Source organism: Eimeria maxima, genomic scaffold (assembly GCF_000499605.1).
Source record: "Eimeria maxima Weybridge genomic scaffold, Emw_scaff36, whole genome shotgun sequence".
Lineage (NCBI taxonomy): Eukaryota > Apicomplexa > Conoidasida > Eucoccidiorida > Eimeriidae > Eimeria > Eimeria maxima.
The window spans coordinates 43494-58288 of record NW_013566449.1 but is presented as its reverse complement, the minus strand read 5'-3'; the positions used below and the strand labels follow the sequence as shown (position 1 = coordinate 58288).

General features: G+C 48.5%; 2 protein-coding genes across 2 annotated transcripts; both read right to left on the bottom strand.

Moving 5' to 3' along the window:
- Positions 1-842: 842 nt before the first annotated feature.
- EMWEY_00006310 (hypothetical protein, conserved) lies at positions 843-7680 on the bottom strand (the record flags this gene model as incomplete). The annotated part of the gene is made up of 12 exons (XM_013481588.1): positions 843-2291; positions 2679-2814; positions 3038-3142; positions 3369-3423; positions 3634-3684; positions 3881-3932; positions 4171-4239; positions 4427-4498; positions 4644-4710; positions 4960-5061; positions 5467-5534; positions 5743-7680. 12 exons carry the CDS (start codon positions 7678-7680, stop codon positions 843-845), a joined length of 4164 nt encoding a protein of 1387 aa, XP_013337042.1.
- Positions 7681-10214: 2534 nt separating this feature from the next.
- EMWEY_00006300 (ectonucleoside triphosphate diphosphohydrolase, putative) lies at positions 10215-12172 on the bottom strand (the record flags this gene model as incomplete). Its single annotated transcript, XM_013481587.1, has 6 exons — positions 10215-10256; positions 10363-10435; positions 10676-10947; positions 11263-11290; positions 11597-11618; positions 12010-12172. 6 exons carry the CDS (start codon positions 12170-12172, stop codon positions 10215-10217), a joined length of 600 nt encoding a protein of 199 aa, XP_013337041.1.
- Positions 12173-14795: the final 2623 nt, after the last annotated feature.

The following is a 14795-nucleotide window of genomic DNA, read 5'->3' as shown; positions in this document are numbered from 1 at the left end:
GTTGTTGGTGTTGCTGTTTTACGCATGCTTCTGCTGTATTGCTGCTGCTGCTTTTGTTGTTGCTGCTACTTCTTCATCTATCAACTTGCTTGTGCTGTTGCTGCTGCTGCTGCTGCTGCTGTTTATTCACAGCTCTGCGCAGTTTGAAGAGACAATTCTCATCGGCCCAAATGGGCCAGAGATTCTAACCAAACCCTGAAGGGCCCAGGGGGCCCCTTCGAGGGGTACAGGGAGCCACCAAACATTGGCCCTCTAAGCAGGGGGCCTCCAACAAGGGTCCCCTTGCTGCTAATGGGAAAGAATGGGGCCCTTAGCAGGCTAAGACCGACATGGGGGCCCTGGGGGCAGGGGGCCCCTTTACTCTTTAGTAGGTCTACTTCTACCTATTATTACATAGTGCATAAGAGGTAACTGTTGCTTGGGGGCCCCTGGCAAAGGGGCCTTCCCTAAGGCTGGCGTACGCGTATGTACCATAGCTATTCCTATTTGATGTAGCATAAGGGGCCCCCCTCGGGGGCCCCTAATGCTGCTGCTTCAGCGGGGGGGAAAGACCCCTTTTCTGTTATTGTAGACGCAAACAACTCCTTAAAAAGACATGCCATTCGTTGCATATTAAAAACAACTAAAAGAAATTCGCTGTAGGGGGGCCCTTGTGGGGCCCCTGCAATAAGAGATCCTACGGGCCCCGTAGGGGCCTCCTCGGGTCCTCTTCTAATAGGAGCCCCCTTAGGGGCCCTTGTATTAAGAGCCCCTACTGGCCCCTGTAATAGGCGTCCCTAGGGTTCCCTATAATACGAGCCCCTAGGGGCCCCCTAAGGGGACCCCTACGGGGCCCCTCATAGTTAGAGATCGAATAGAGGAGACGGTACGGAACGTCTGCCTCCACGCGTGATGTGTAGAGCAGTAGGGGTGGCTCCCGTGTCTTTTCGTCTCTCTGTGGAGGTCCCTTTGTAGGGGTGGGCCCTCTCCTGAGGGGCACCAGCCCGTTTGCGGGGGGCCTTTTTTGGTTGCTGCTGCTTTGGGGGCCCCCCTCCCTCCGAGGGTACAGCAACGGGTACTGAGAAGGGACAGACACGACACAAGGCCACAGCATCGAGCTCAGGAAGACTATTTGCTGCTGGTTTCTCGAAGGTGTGCATGCAGCAGCTTGCAAAGCCTTCCCCGCTGCTGCTGTTGCTCCTGCTGTTGCTGCTACTGTTTGTTGGATGTCCCGCTTGTCTTTCCCCCCTCTGCTGCAGCACCTTCAGAACTGCCCTCCCGATCTTAATATCTGCTGCAGTTGCATCACTAAGGGGCCCCAAGAAGGGGGGACCCTCTGCATGCAGGCCGAGGAGAGGCCCGCGCTGGTGGTCTAGAGCAGGTGGCAGGAGGGTACGTGAAGCGGGCCCTCCCCCTCCGCTACCCCCCCTTCCCGATTTGTTATTATTAGGGGTAGTGGGTGGAGGGGGCCCCCCAGTACCATAGAAGCCAGCAAAAGCAAGACAAAAGGCCCCTACGAGGAGGGCCCTGTGCCCATAAGCATTTAAATTAAGTTTGCTGCTAGCCACAGAGAGAGACACAGCAGAGGCCCCTGCAGATGTTAACCCTAAAGGGGTTAATGATAATAAATTATCTACTTCAAAGAGGGGCCCCATAGTACCCACTCGCGGGGCCCGCCGCAACACACGACGCGAACAACCGCTAGGGGATAATGCCGAAGGGGGGGCCCCATGGGGAGAAGGGGGTCCCCCAAGTAACGGGGCCCTCACACACTGCCGCTTATATTGAGAGGAAGGGGCCCCCTCCTGCCTCTCCGCAGATCCTCCGCTTAACCCCGTCTCATCATCCGCTTCCTGCTTCAGTTGCTGCTGCTGCTGCAAGCGGTGTGGATCTGCCGTGGGGCTGCTGCTGCTTGAATCCAGAGGAGAGAGGGGCCCCTCCGCTTCCCCTGCAGCGGAATGGGGGCCCCCCATGTACTTTCCTTGGGGACCCCCGGCTGCACCTGCTACACCTGTTGTACCTGCTGCTGCTGCCGCTGCTGCTGTTGCTGCTGCTGCTGCACTGATCGCCTTGAATCTGTCTTGAGCTATCTTGAGGTGATGCTGCATCTGCTCCTGCAGCAGCAGCAAATGCCGCTGCACACAAATATCCCCCCATACACCAGCAAAAGGAGTCCTCCTTCTCGCCTTCATTGCTGCTGCTTCTTCTGCTGCTGCTGCTTGTAATGCTGTGGAGAAAGGCCCATCTGCTGCTGCTGCTGCTGCTGTTGCTGCTGCTGCAGCTTCTGCCTCTGTTGCTTCCGAAGGACGGACCTGCAGAAAAAGAGTAAATGACAGAAACAGCAACTCCAACGGATGCAGCAGCAGCAACGGCAGCAAGAGAAGCAGCAAGAACAGCAGCAACAACAACAACAGCAACAGCAGTTGCGGATATAAAGACAATTAGAAGAAATCAAATAAGAAGGAAGCAAATGTCCACCACTAAGCAGCACAGCACATAGGAGAAAAGAGAAGAAGTACACAAGGAAATAAAAAGTAAACAGAACAAGCAAAAAGGAAAAAGAGAAAAATAAATAAAATAAAAAAGTAGACAAAAAATAAAATGCATGCAAAAAAGCCCCACTTTATCTACAAAAGAAAAAGACATCTTCTCTAATCTTTTCCTCCAATTCATCTTTAATGCCTCTGCGGTGTCTTTACAACTGGGTACTTGGGGCCCCCCTCCAACCCCTTTTTGTGCTTGAGGGGCCCCCTGGGGGCCACCTTGGGGGGCCCCCTCTGCGACTCCTTCGGCTTGAGGAGCCTTCTGGGGACCCCCCAGGAGGGACCCCCAGTCCTGCCATAAGAACCTATGGAGCGACAAATTGGGCCCTTTTAGGGGCCCCCTCCTCCAACCCCCTCTTATATTAAAACGACCAGGGGGCCCCCAAGGGGGAGGGCCCCTTCTAGACAGCTGCTTGGTGGTCCCACCCTTGTGGGGGGCCCCCGAGGTAGTCTGCTGCAGTAGCTCAACAGGCAGACCAAAGGAACGCAGAGACACCTCCACTTTCTTGCTGCACCTGCTGCTGCTGCTGCTGCTGCGTTGTACATAGACCTCAGCTGCTGCTACCGGTGCTGCAGCGCCCTGGGGAGAAAACACCCATGTTGATGCCGGAGATACCAAACTGCAGCAAAAGCAGCAGCAGCAACAACAGCAGCAGCAGCAACGTCAGAAGAAATAGGAACGCGATATGTTTGTCTTCCTTGACCTTACAGGATATCACGAAAGTGTCTAGGGTTTAGGGTTTAGGGTTTAGTGGGTTGCCTACCGCTGTGGAGGGAGCAAACACTCATTTAAAAACCCTTTCTTATCTTGCGCTGCAGCAGCAGCAGCAGCAGACGAAGGGGGACCCACAGAGGCCCCCCGAGGTGACAATGCCCATCTGTAGCAAAACACCAAACAAGCCTAAACCCTAATAAACCCTAAACCCTAAACCCTAGATGCAATGGATTCCGAGATGTGGCCAGAAAAACATAAAATACGCCAATAATAAAATACTATTACTACTAATAATAAATATAATAATAATAATATTCTTTGTATTTTATTATTTAATTATTAGTTTGTTTTTGTACATTTATTCTTGCCTTAGTTGTAAAAAGGAAGAAGAATCACCAAAAAGAAAACCAACGGAAGAAGAAGGATCCAACATTATAGCAAAAGACCCTGTACAACCAACAAACCCTAAACCCTAAACCCTAAACCCTAAACCCTAAACCCTAAGCACCACAAACCTTAAACCCTATATGCCGCATACCCTAAACACTAAACAGCAAAAGAGAGACAAAGAGAATAAAAGAGGCAACGTAGGCTATAAAAGGCAATAAAGAAGCAAAAAGGAGACTATACGATATGCACGTACCTGGTATAAGTCGTAGCGCCCCCCAATGGGCCCCCCTAGCTTGGGGGCCCCCCTGTACCCTTGGCAAGGAGAAGCAGAGACTCCCACCACCTTGTCCCACACTTAAACAGACCAATGTTGTTATAATTGTCACTTGCTGCAGCAGCAGCAACAGTAACAGCAACAGCAGCAGCAGCAGCAGCTGTGCATGTCATTGCCTACGTTTATTTGTATCCGTTTGCACCAGAGTTGGTCTGTTGGCTTTGGTGAGCAATTCCTTAAACCCTAAACCCTACACCCTAAACACTCACAGTGCCTTCAACGTTAGAGAGGAGCTGCTGCAGCGCCTCCTCCTTGTCAAGGGGTGTCTTCGTGTCTCCCTGCAGCAGCAACAAACCAATGTGCTGTTAGGTGCATGAAGCAGCAGCAGGCAGCAGCAGCAGGCAGCAGCAGCAACCTAAACACTAAACCCCCAGACCCTACAGTTGCCCAGGAGGTCCCCAGCTACTCAACACAAACCCCCAAACCCGCATGCAACCCTAAACCCTAAACCCTAAACCCTCGTACCTTGACGATTCTTATGTTGCTCCAATCGGGTAAATAAGAAATACAAAACTCAGCGAATATCTTCTCCAATACCTTTACAAGATGCAACACACAACATAAAATAAACAACTGCTGCTGCTGCTGCTGCTGCTGTAGCTTTAGGGGAGACAAAAAGGTAGCAGCTGCAGCACCAACAGCAGGCTGCAGCAGCAGGCAGGTGTCGGGCCCAGGGGTTTACCTGCTGTATATAAACCCTCAACTCATCAGCTAGTGGTTGCATGGGGCTATACGCCTCCTCTCCTAGCCTGCGCAGCAGCAGCAAGCAGTAGCAGCAGCAGTTGGGGAAAAAAGGGACCAATGGCACACAATTTGCCCAAGGAGAGAATGTAGAATGATTAAGTGTTTAGGGGCCCCCCAAGGGTTTAGGGCCCCCCTACGTGTTATGTTATCTCTTAATCATACACTCATACATGGGCCCCCCTATAATGCTCCTCTTGTGGGCCTCAGAAAAGAGAAAGGGGGGAGCCCCTGTGTTAGTAGGGAGGATAGGGTACCTGAAGGTGCCGTTTATAAAGGGGGTCTCCCCTAGCCCCTCTAGGGGCCCCATCGTTGCTGTTGCATGCGCATTGGTAAGGGCCTCTGATAGGGGCCCCGTCCTGCATAAGAAAAGAATGAAGAAAAAGGTATAAATAAAAAAGAGGCACTTATGTCTTATATGCTTCCTTTCCCTTGTTTGCTGCCTAGGGCTCAGGGTTTAGGGTTTAGGGTTTAGGTTACCTGTCTTTAAGGAGCCTTCTGCTGCAATAAAGACCGAACCGCCTCAACATTTCCCTAGCTCGGCTGTACACAGCAGCAGCAGCAGCAGCATCACATGTGGGGGCCCTTGAATACCTTTTAAAGGGGCCCCTTTTGCCCTAAGAGGGGCCCCTCTTTATTATCTGTAGGTGCTGCTTTAAAACCGACAAACTACAAAGGGGCCCCACAGAAGGGGGCCCCCTTTAAAGGGTTTAAAAGGGTCTAAAGGGGTACAAAAGGGTACAAAAGGGTATAAAGAGACGAACCAAAGAGATAAAGAACGAAGGAAGAAGAAAGAAGAAGATTGATGAGACCAATGGCCTCTATAGCTTAACTGAGGAAACACAAAGGAGACAGCAGCAGCAGCAGCAGCAGCAGCATCAGCAACAGCAGCAAAGAAATGATAATTAACAGATAATACAAATAAATATAATTAATAAACAATAATATTAATTAATAAAGAGACAATAAACAAATACAATAAAAAGGAGACAGTCAAGAAAGAAGGCACAAAAAAGAAGAGACAATAGTTAAACCCTTACGCTTTGCTGCTGCTTCTCTCCCTCTTTCCTCCTCTTCGTCTTTGCTGCTGCAGGGCCCCCCATATCCACAGACAGGGAGCCCCTTTGGGGTCCCCATGGGTACCCGTTGTACCCGTGGAGCCTACGGGGGCCCCCTGGGGCCCCCTCTGTTGTAACCTGTTTGCGTAGGAGGCGATGGGGGCCCCAGGGGACCCTTTGCCGTGAGAGAAGGGTGTGGGGCCCCACATGCTGCAGCAGCAAATTGCTGCTGCTGAAGAATTTGCTGCAGATGGTGCAGCAAAAGAATGTGTGGGGCAAAGGAGACAGAGAGACACCAGGGGGGCAACCAAGTGCTTTACGTAAAGAAGATATTGCTGCTGCTCTTGCTGCTGCTGCTGCTTCTGCTGATTCCGGTGATACCGCTGATGACGTCGATCCCCAGTCCTCCGCTGCAGCAGCAGGTGCTGCTGTTGCTGCTGTTGTTGCAGCTGCTGCTTGCTGCTGTCCCGCACTGCGCGCCGCTCGGCTGGCGCGGCGGGTCAAAGGAGGCCCTTCAGCAGAAGCCGCAGCAGCAGCAGCAGCAGCAGCAGAAACTTTTGCTGCTGCTCCTGCTGCTGCTTCTGCTGCTGCAGGTTCTCTTTTGACAGCAGCAAGAGGCACCACGGGGCCCCTCTTAAGGGACGCTGGGGGCCCCTTTCTTTTATGTCGTCCGTTGCTCTTTCGTTGCTGCCTCCCTGCTGCTGTTGCTGCAGCTGCTGCAGTTGCTGCTCGCCGCTGTCGCTGCAGCAGGACAGCAGCAGCAGGGTCCTGGGGGGCCCCATACTCTTCCATAAGGGCCTTACGAGCAGCAGCAAGACGGCGGGAGGGGGCCCCCTGCAGGTTGTGGTGCTGCACCATAAAGAGCTCGACGCCATCGAAGGGGGCCCCCACCTGCTGCTGCTGCTGCTGGTGCTTGTTTACTTCCCGTAGCTGCTGTAGCTGCAACAACAACTGCTGCTTGCATTGCAGTGTATAGACAGAACGCCAATGAGGGCGCCCCATTGGCCGCTGCTGCTGCCGTCGTTGCTGCTGTCGTTGCAGCTGCTGCTGCTGTTGCTGGGGTTGCTGCTCCTGCTCCTGCTGCTGTTTCTCCTGCTGTTGTTGCGGGTCCTGGTCCTGTGAGGGTGTTTGTTGCTGCTGCACCTCTCCTGTCGCTGCCTGCTGCAGTTGCTGTTGCTCCTGCTGCAGCAGCAACTCCTCCTCTGCTAAGAGGCTTCCATAAAAACGATCCAGTAAAGAAGCAACCACAGAAGGGGGAGCCCCCCGCTCCGTCACAGTTGGGGCCTCCGCCAAGGGGCCACCTGCCGAGGTGGCACCTGCCAATGCGGCACCTGTCAAGGGGGCCCCTAATAAGGGGGCCCCTGTCAAGGGGGCCCGTGTCGTGAGGGCCCCTGTCGGAAGGGCCGCTGTCGACAGGGCCCCTGTCGGGAGGGGCCCTGTCGGTACGGCCGTTGTCGGGAGGGCTGCTGTCGGGAGGGCCCCTCTCAGGGGGGGCCCTGTTGGATGGGCCCCTATCGAGGTGGCCCCTGCCGAGGGGGCACCTATTGAAGGGGCCCTTGTCGCGGGGTCTTCTATTGAGGGGGCCTCTGTCGAGGGGGCCCTTAATGAAGGGGCCCTCGTCGAGGGGGCCACCAAGGGGTTTTCTTTGTTTACGTCTAAGCCGCAAAACTCTACCAGCGTTGAGTTAAAGGGCCCCTTAAGTGGATCTACGTGAGGGGGGCCCCCCCCTAAAGGGCCCCCCACTAGGGGGGTCCCCACTAAGGGGGCCCCCACTAGAGAGGACCCCACCAGAGGGGCCCCTCCAAGAGAACCGAGGGGCCCCTGAGCAACGGGCGGAGGGCACAGCTCTGGGGCACCCGAACCTGTACCTGCTGCTGCTGTTTGTTGTGGTGACGCTGCAGCTGCCCCTAGGGCCTCCATGGCATGAGGCACGGGGGCCCCACAAACCAGAGTCCTTCCTGCCACTGGTGGTGCTCCTTTTGCTGCCCCTGTTGCAGTTCTGTGGCTTCTGCTTCTGCTTCTGCGGCTGATCCCGTTTTTGCTGCTGCTGATGTTACGACTTCTGCTGCTGTATTGGGAGAGTCCTTATGTCCAAGCAAGCATGTCGATGACATGGGGGGCCCCCGGGGGCCCCTCGTGAGGCTTAGGGGGCCCTTTAAGGAAGAAGCAGTAGGATGGGGGTCCCCGTGCAGGGTATTAGATAGGATCTACGACGTTTTCCTCTGTATTTGTGTTTCTGCAGCAGCTGGTGCTGTTATTGCTGCTGTTGCTGTTGTTACAGTGGGCTGCTCACGCAGCAGCAGCAGCAGCGGCAGGAGCGGCGGAGTTGGCAGCAGTGCTGCTGCTTCCTACAGAGGGGGGCCCTTCCTTCTTCAAGAAAGGAGATTTTAAATTATATTAAGGGAATAAAATAAAAAAAAAAGAAATGGGACGTTTAGCCCTAAAGAAGGTACGGCGTGGGGGGCCCCCCAGGCAACAAACCGCTCCGGCGATGAGGGGCCCCTCTACTGGGTACTCTGAACACTAAACCCTAAACCCTAAACCCTAATTTGTATAAAATACGGTAATTCTGACTAACTAGAAAGTTTTCTTACTGAGGGGGAGGGCAATGCAACTACACCCTAATGAAGTCCCTAGGGTTAAGGGTTTCGGGTTAGCATCGAACACTCCACTGCACCTCGTCTCTAAACCCTAAACACTAAACCCTAAACCCTAATAAATTCTATCTTCTCTGTATCTCAGTGTATACAGAGGTGAGATTGCCCTCTCTCTAAACGCAGACACCCGGTGCTGCATCCCTTCGCGTTGCAGAAGCTGCTTTTGCTGCCGTTGCATCTGTGGCAGCAACAGCTGCTGCTGCTGCTGCTTTTGCTGCTGCTGTGTTGCTGCCATTCGTATGCATGCATATTGCAGTGTATATCCAACCTTTAGGGTTTAATAGTCCAACAGTGTTAACCTCTCAACCTACAAGTCTACCTCTAACACACTACATCAGTTGAGGGTTTAGGGTTTACGTCTTAGGGTTTAGGGTTTACGCTTTCTCCACTATTGAAGCCGCAAAAACAAAACTCAGCAAAACTTGAACTGCCATGTGGGGCCCCCAGTCGTTGGGGTGTCCCCACAGACAAAGGGGACTGGGGGCCCCCTCTGGGTAACCAGGACCCTAAAGGGGACCCCTGCGGGGCCCCTCTGGGGGGCCCCGCAATTAAGGTTTGTGTTTGAAAGGCCTTGGGGGCCCCTTTGAGGGGGCCCCCATAGGCCATAGTAGAAGAGAGGGGCCCCGTCGCTGCATTAAAGAAAGTTTGCTGGTCATTAGGGTTTAGGGTTTTCTGCTGCAACAACGCAATGCTGGCAGTGCCCGATCTCCTTGAACTTGTTGCTGCTGTTGCTGCTGCTGTTGCTGCTGCTGCTAGTAGTGTTGTGTTGCAGCTGTTTTATATTTATTAGGGTTTAGCGAATAACGCATATGTAGATATAAAGGAGTAAAAATAACTATTGCCGCAGCAGCAAGGATAAGTACCATAGAAAGAATATTTGCTTTCTTTTGCTGCTGTAAGGGACTGTACCCTTGGGGGCCCCCCTTTAGGTGCGGGGGGGCCCCAGGGTACCTAGCATACCTGAGGCCCCTAAAACGGAAGACAGGGGGTGCCTCCCTAAGGGCCCACTCCCCTAGTTGTTCATTTGCTGCATCGAACCTTTTCTTAAAGGAAGAAGCAGCAGCAGCAGCAGCAGCAGCAAACTTGTTGTGTCCCCCTAGAGGGAGGGGGCCCTTAAAGAAGGGGAAGGGAGCGGAGGGGCCACTATGGTGGTAGTACCCTCTTACACGTCGCATAAGGGAGGAGGCCCTACAAAGGGCCCCCCGTAAGAATTCAGGGGGCCTCATAGAGGGGCCCATGGGGCCCCCAAGGGTGTAAGGGCCTCCAGAAAAAAGGGTACAGAAGGTAGGCGTGTATAGGGAGACGCGGTACAGGGAGGGAGGGAGTGGCTAACACGAGACGCCAATAAAAATTAAATAAACAATATAATTTAATTAAATTATATGAAAGAAAACATTTATTGAGGTGTATGTGCTCCAGCAGCTGCAGCAACACAGCAATAAGAGGTGGACCCCCTAAGTTGAATACCGTGGAGGGGGCCCCCCATGGTAGGGCAAAGGCTGCGTACAATAGCTAATTATAATTATTATTTAACTAATTTTATATTTTTAATTTAATAATTTTAATTTATTTTAATTATTTAACGAATTAAAGAGGTGTATAGACACCTTGTCGCTCCCTTCGGCTTTGTTGCCAGTACCCTATGTAGGGAACATCTATGTTGCTTTTTTATTTATATAAAGAAATAAATAAAAAGTAATTAAACAAAATATAAATAATAATTAAATAAAAAGTAATTATATATAATATAAAATAATAATAAAATAAATTAAAACAACTCTGTACAGTTAAAACAATTCACAGAAGGTAAATGTTAGAAGACTCGTTCTTCGAGCCACGCTGCCCAAAACCCTAAACCCTAAACCCTAAACCCTAAACCCTAAAGGAAGGAGGAAGAAAAATGAGATACGTCGTGTCTTAATTGATCTTTCCCTTTATATTGAACATAACAAAGAAAGGCAGCTAAGGCCGTAGACCCAAACGCTAAGATCGCCAGTAACAAAGAATAGCCATCCTCCCTGTACGCACAGCAAACCCTAAACCCTAAACCCTAAACCCTAAACCCTAGAGTAGAGAATCCCCCAAAACCCTAGAATCAGTCTTCTAACGTCTTCCTCAACACTAAACCCTCAGCCCCCATTGGCCATCCTAAACCCTTCAGCCCGCAAAGCCTGCATCGACCCCCCTAAACCCTAAAACCTCAGCCCATATAACTCCTCTACACCCTAAACCCTAAACCCTAAACCCTTATTACGCACCGCTCTGGCACTCCCCATGGGTATCGATTGACGTCAACAATCATCGAGCCTAAAGGCCAGCCGGCCTCTGCAGGCAGCTGATGATAAGGGACTTGAGTACCAGCAGCATCAGGAGCAGCAGCAGCAGCAGCAGCAGCATGAGCAGCAGCAGCAGCAGACGGAGGAGGAGGATCAGCAAATGTTATTTGATGAGAATCTAAGGGGAAGCCAAACCCTCGAGACAAAAGAGCAAAACTCCAAGTAGCCTTCCAGCATAATTTCTTCATACCTTTCTGCACACACAAAACCTAAACCCTAAACCCTAAACCCTAAACCCTAATAAGCAGCCTCCAACACAGGAGGAGCCAAAACCCTAAGACCTCAAAAAGGGAACGAAAAACAGGGATTTCTGCAGCAGCCTATTCACAGGGCTATTACAATCATCTAGGGTTTAGGGTTTAGTGTTTACGGACAGGTGAATAAGAAGTAATGCCATGTTGCTGTCTATATGCCTCTAAACCCTCAGGGTTTAGGGAACAAATTTCTTTTGTTTTTTCCCTCCATTGTAATAAAGAAGGAGAAGAAGGAAGATTTAATGCAACACGAACCTTAGAGAATTGACCAAACGCTAAAAACCTATAACACACAAGCCCCAAACCCTAAACCCTAAACCCTAAACCCTAGACACCAAACCCTTGACACCAAACCCTAGAACATAGACCACAAACCCTAAACCCTAAACCCTAAACCCTTGTAAGTGTAACTTACTTGCTGTTCATGAGCCTGGGCTGATATACGCCATTAAAGGAGCAACGATTTATAAAGCAAGGAGGATTATAAAAAAGCCTAAAAAAGGGGAAAAAGAAGAAAAAACTATCGAGGAAACCCTAAACCCTAAACCCTAAACCCTAAACCCTAAATAGATAAGAACAACAATCCCACCAATCCATGAAAGAAAGAGAAACTGAAAAAAAAAAAAGTCACATTCCTCATAGAACCCCTAAACCCTAAACCCTAAACCCTAAACCCTAAACCCTACTCGGAAGCGAGGTTTAGACATTGATTAAAATCTCCCGTTCCTTTAAAAATAATTTTAACTCTTTTTTTTGTTTTCTTTTTCTTCTTTTGTCTATTTGTTTTATTATTATTTTTATTATTATTATTATTATTAGTGTTATCTGCATGCATTTCTTTATCTTTGTTTTCTTCTTTATCATTGCTTCCTCCTCCTGTTGCAGTGTATACACTGCTGCTGCTGTTGCTGCTGCTGCTCGTGCCTGCATGCTGGGGCCTCCCTTCCTGTTCTTTATTATTATTTTGTTGTATGTTACTACCTTTATTACTATTAATTGTACCTTTTTGTTTTTTTTCTTTTTCTTCTTCTTCTTTTTCTTCTTCTTCTTCTTCTTCCTCCTCCTCCTCTTCTTCTTTATTATCTTGTAGCTGATGTCTCGCCTCTAATCCTTGTGCAGCAGCAGCAGCAGCAAGACTTGCTGCTGTTGCTGCAGGTACGCCCATAGTTAATAATACAATATTTAATGTCTTAGGGGGTAGATCAACATACACCCGAAGACCTTCATCATTAATAGGGGGTAAATAAAAAAACATTTCTTCTCCTTTAGGTAGACAAGGGTTATCTGCATGCAATAATAAATTTGTATTCCTTAAACCCCTAAACCCTAAACCCCAAACCCTAAACCCTCCTCCTCCTCCTCCTTTTAATACACGCAAAAAATCCGATGCAGGACGACGTAAACCCTCATTTATTATTCCTCCTCCTCCTCCTCCATCACCACCATTCTATACACAAACAACACCAACAACAGCAAAACAGCAGCAGCAGTAGCAGATGCAGCAAATGCAACAACAGCAACAGCAGCAGATGCAGCAGCAGCAGCAGCAGCAGCATATGCAGCAGCAACAGCATCAGCATCATGAACAAGAACAACAACACCACCAACACCAAGCCCATCATTATAATCGTCTCCATCACCCCAACAACAACAACAGCAACAGCAGCAGCAGCAACAGCAACAGCAGCAACAAGAGCAGCATGAATAATAATAATAAGAATAAGAATACCTTATAATAACGTATAAGAGTATGTGCAGTTAATTTAATAAGAGTTCTAAGAAGAGAATCCTCCCATCCATAAGAAAGAAAAGAATGCGAATAAAGACGAATATTTTTATTACCTAATAATAAAGAATTAAATCCCTCTAATATTGATGGATAATAAGGAGAAAATGTTATTTGTGTACTACTACCCCCTAAATCTATTGCCCCTAATGTATCTACTGATAAGGATGTAGCAGGGGAGGAGGAAGAGGAAGAGGATAACGATGAGGAAGACGAAGAAAAAGATAAAGAGGATGAGGAGAGACCAACAGAAGAAGGAGAGGAAGAGGAAAAAGAAGAGGAAGAAGAAAATGTATTTCTTTCTGCATTTACTGCTACCCAACCAAATATTCCTTCTTCTTCTCCCGATATTACACGAGCAAATTCATGAATAAAAAAAAAAGGATTATTTATTTTATTTATTAATATCTCTCTTATTTCTTGCATAATTATATCTCTTTTATCTTGCGTTAATATACGCATACCTGCTGTTGCTTTTAGGTATATAGGTATTGTACTAAATTGCGGTGTATATACACCTAAATTATTTAATCCTTTTATACTCATTTTTATCATTTCTTTTATTTGTTTCCTTCCTTTTTCTTTATCTTTTATAAATAACTCTTGTATACCAGGAGAAAATAAATATACATACATTAATGTAGGTAAGGATACAGGTATTATATTATTATTATTATTATTATTGTTGTTGTTATATATTGGATTATTATTTATATAATTTATATAACTATTATTATTATTATTCTTTTTATTATTATTTATTCTTCTTTTTTCCCATCTAAATATGTTTACTCGTGATCCATGAGAACCACAGTCTATAACTATACCATAGTCATAATCTTGCTGCTGCTGCTGCTGCTGCTGCTGCTGTTTACCTCCTACTAGTAATAAAGGAGAAGCAGCAACATATAATAAACATAATAATACTAATAATAATAAAGGTAATATATAAACAGATATACCTTTTCTTCCTCCTCCTCCTCCGCCTCCTCGTCCTTCTTCTCCTATAGGTAGAGGTATTGATGTTATTGCTGTTGCTGATGATGCTGATGATCCTATTGATGATATTCCTGCTGTTGTTGCTGTTGCTGCTGTTGGTGCTGCTGCTGCTGCTGCTGTTGCTGCTGTTGCTGCTGCTGCTGCTGCTGCTGCAGTAGGAGTAGAAATAGGAGTATTAGTTATTGATGGTGATGATGATGAATCAGCTGCAGCAGCAGCAGCAATAGGAGGAGCAGCAGAAGGAAGAAGAGGCAAAGAAGCAGCAGCAGCAGCAGCAGGAATACGTCTACTATCTAATGCTCTCATGCTACTTCTATCTGCTGCTGCTGCTGCTGCTGGTGCAGCAGATGAAGAAGAGCAGCAGCAATTTCCTGCTGCATCTCTATCACAATTGGGGTGTACGTACACCCCAGTATTATCTACATCATTAGGACATGGCAAATAAACCTCTGATGATGTTTCTTCATAAGAAGAACGCCACCAAGAAGAAGGAGGAGGAGGAGGAAAATAACCTCTGCTCCTGCTGCTCCTGCTCCTGCTGCTGTTGCTGCTGCTGCTGCCGCCGCTGCTGCTGCTGCTGCTGTTGCTGTTGTGGCGGCTAATATTCCTCCTTCCTGTTGCTGACGATATTATACCTTCCATACTGAGAGAAAGAGGGAAATAAAAAAGGAGGGAAAATAACAATTAAAAGGAAAGGAAAAAAGAAAGAAAAACGGCTACATGCATGCATGAATGCATGCATGCATGCAATTATGCATGCACTAGTTGTTGTTGCTGCTGCTGTTACTGCTGCAGAAAAGTATATATTACATTATTTACTACTTTAATAGTAATAAAGCAGCAACTTCTCTACAAATAATCACATCATTGTTGTTATTATATATATATATATAAGAGCAGCAGAGGAAGATACTAACTGCTGCTGCAGCTGTTGCTGCTGTTGTTGTTGTTGCTGCTGCTGCTAATTTGCTTCTATACGCTGGAATGTCATTGCAACTCCAGT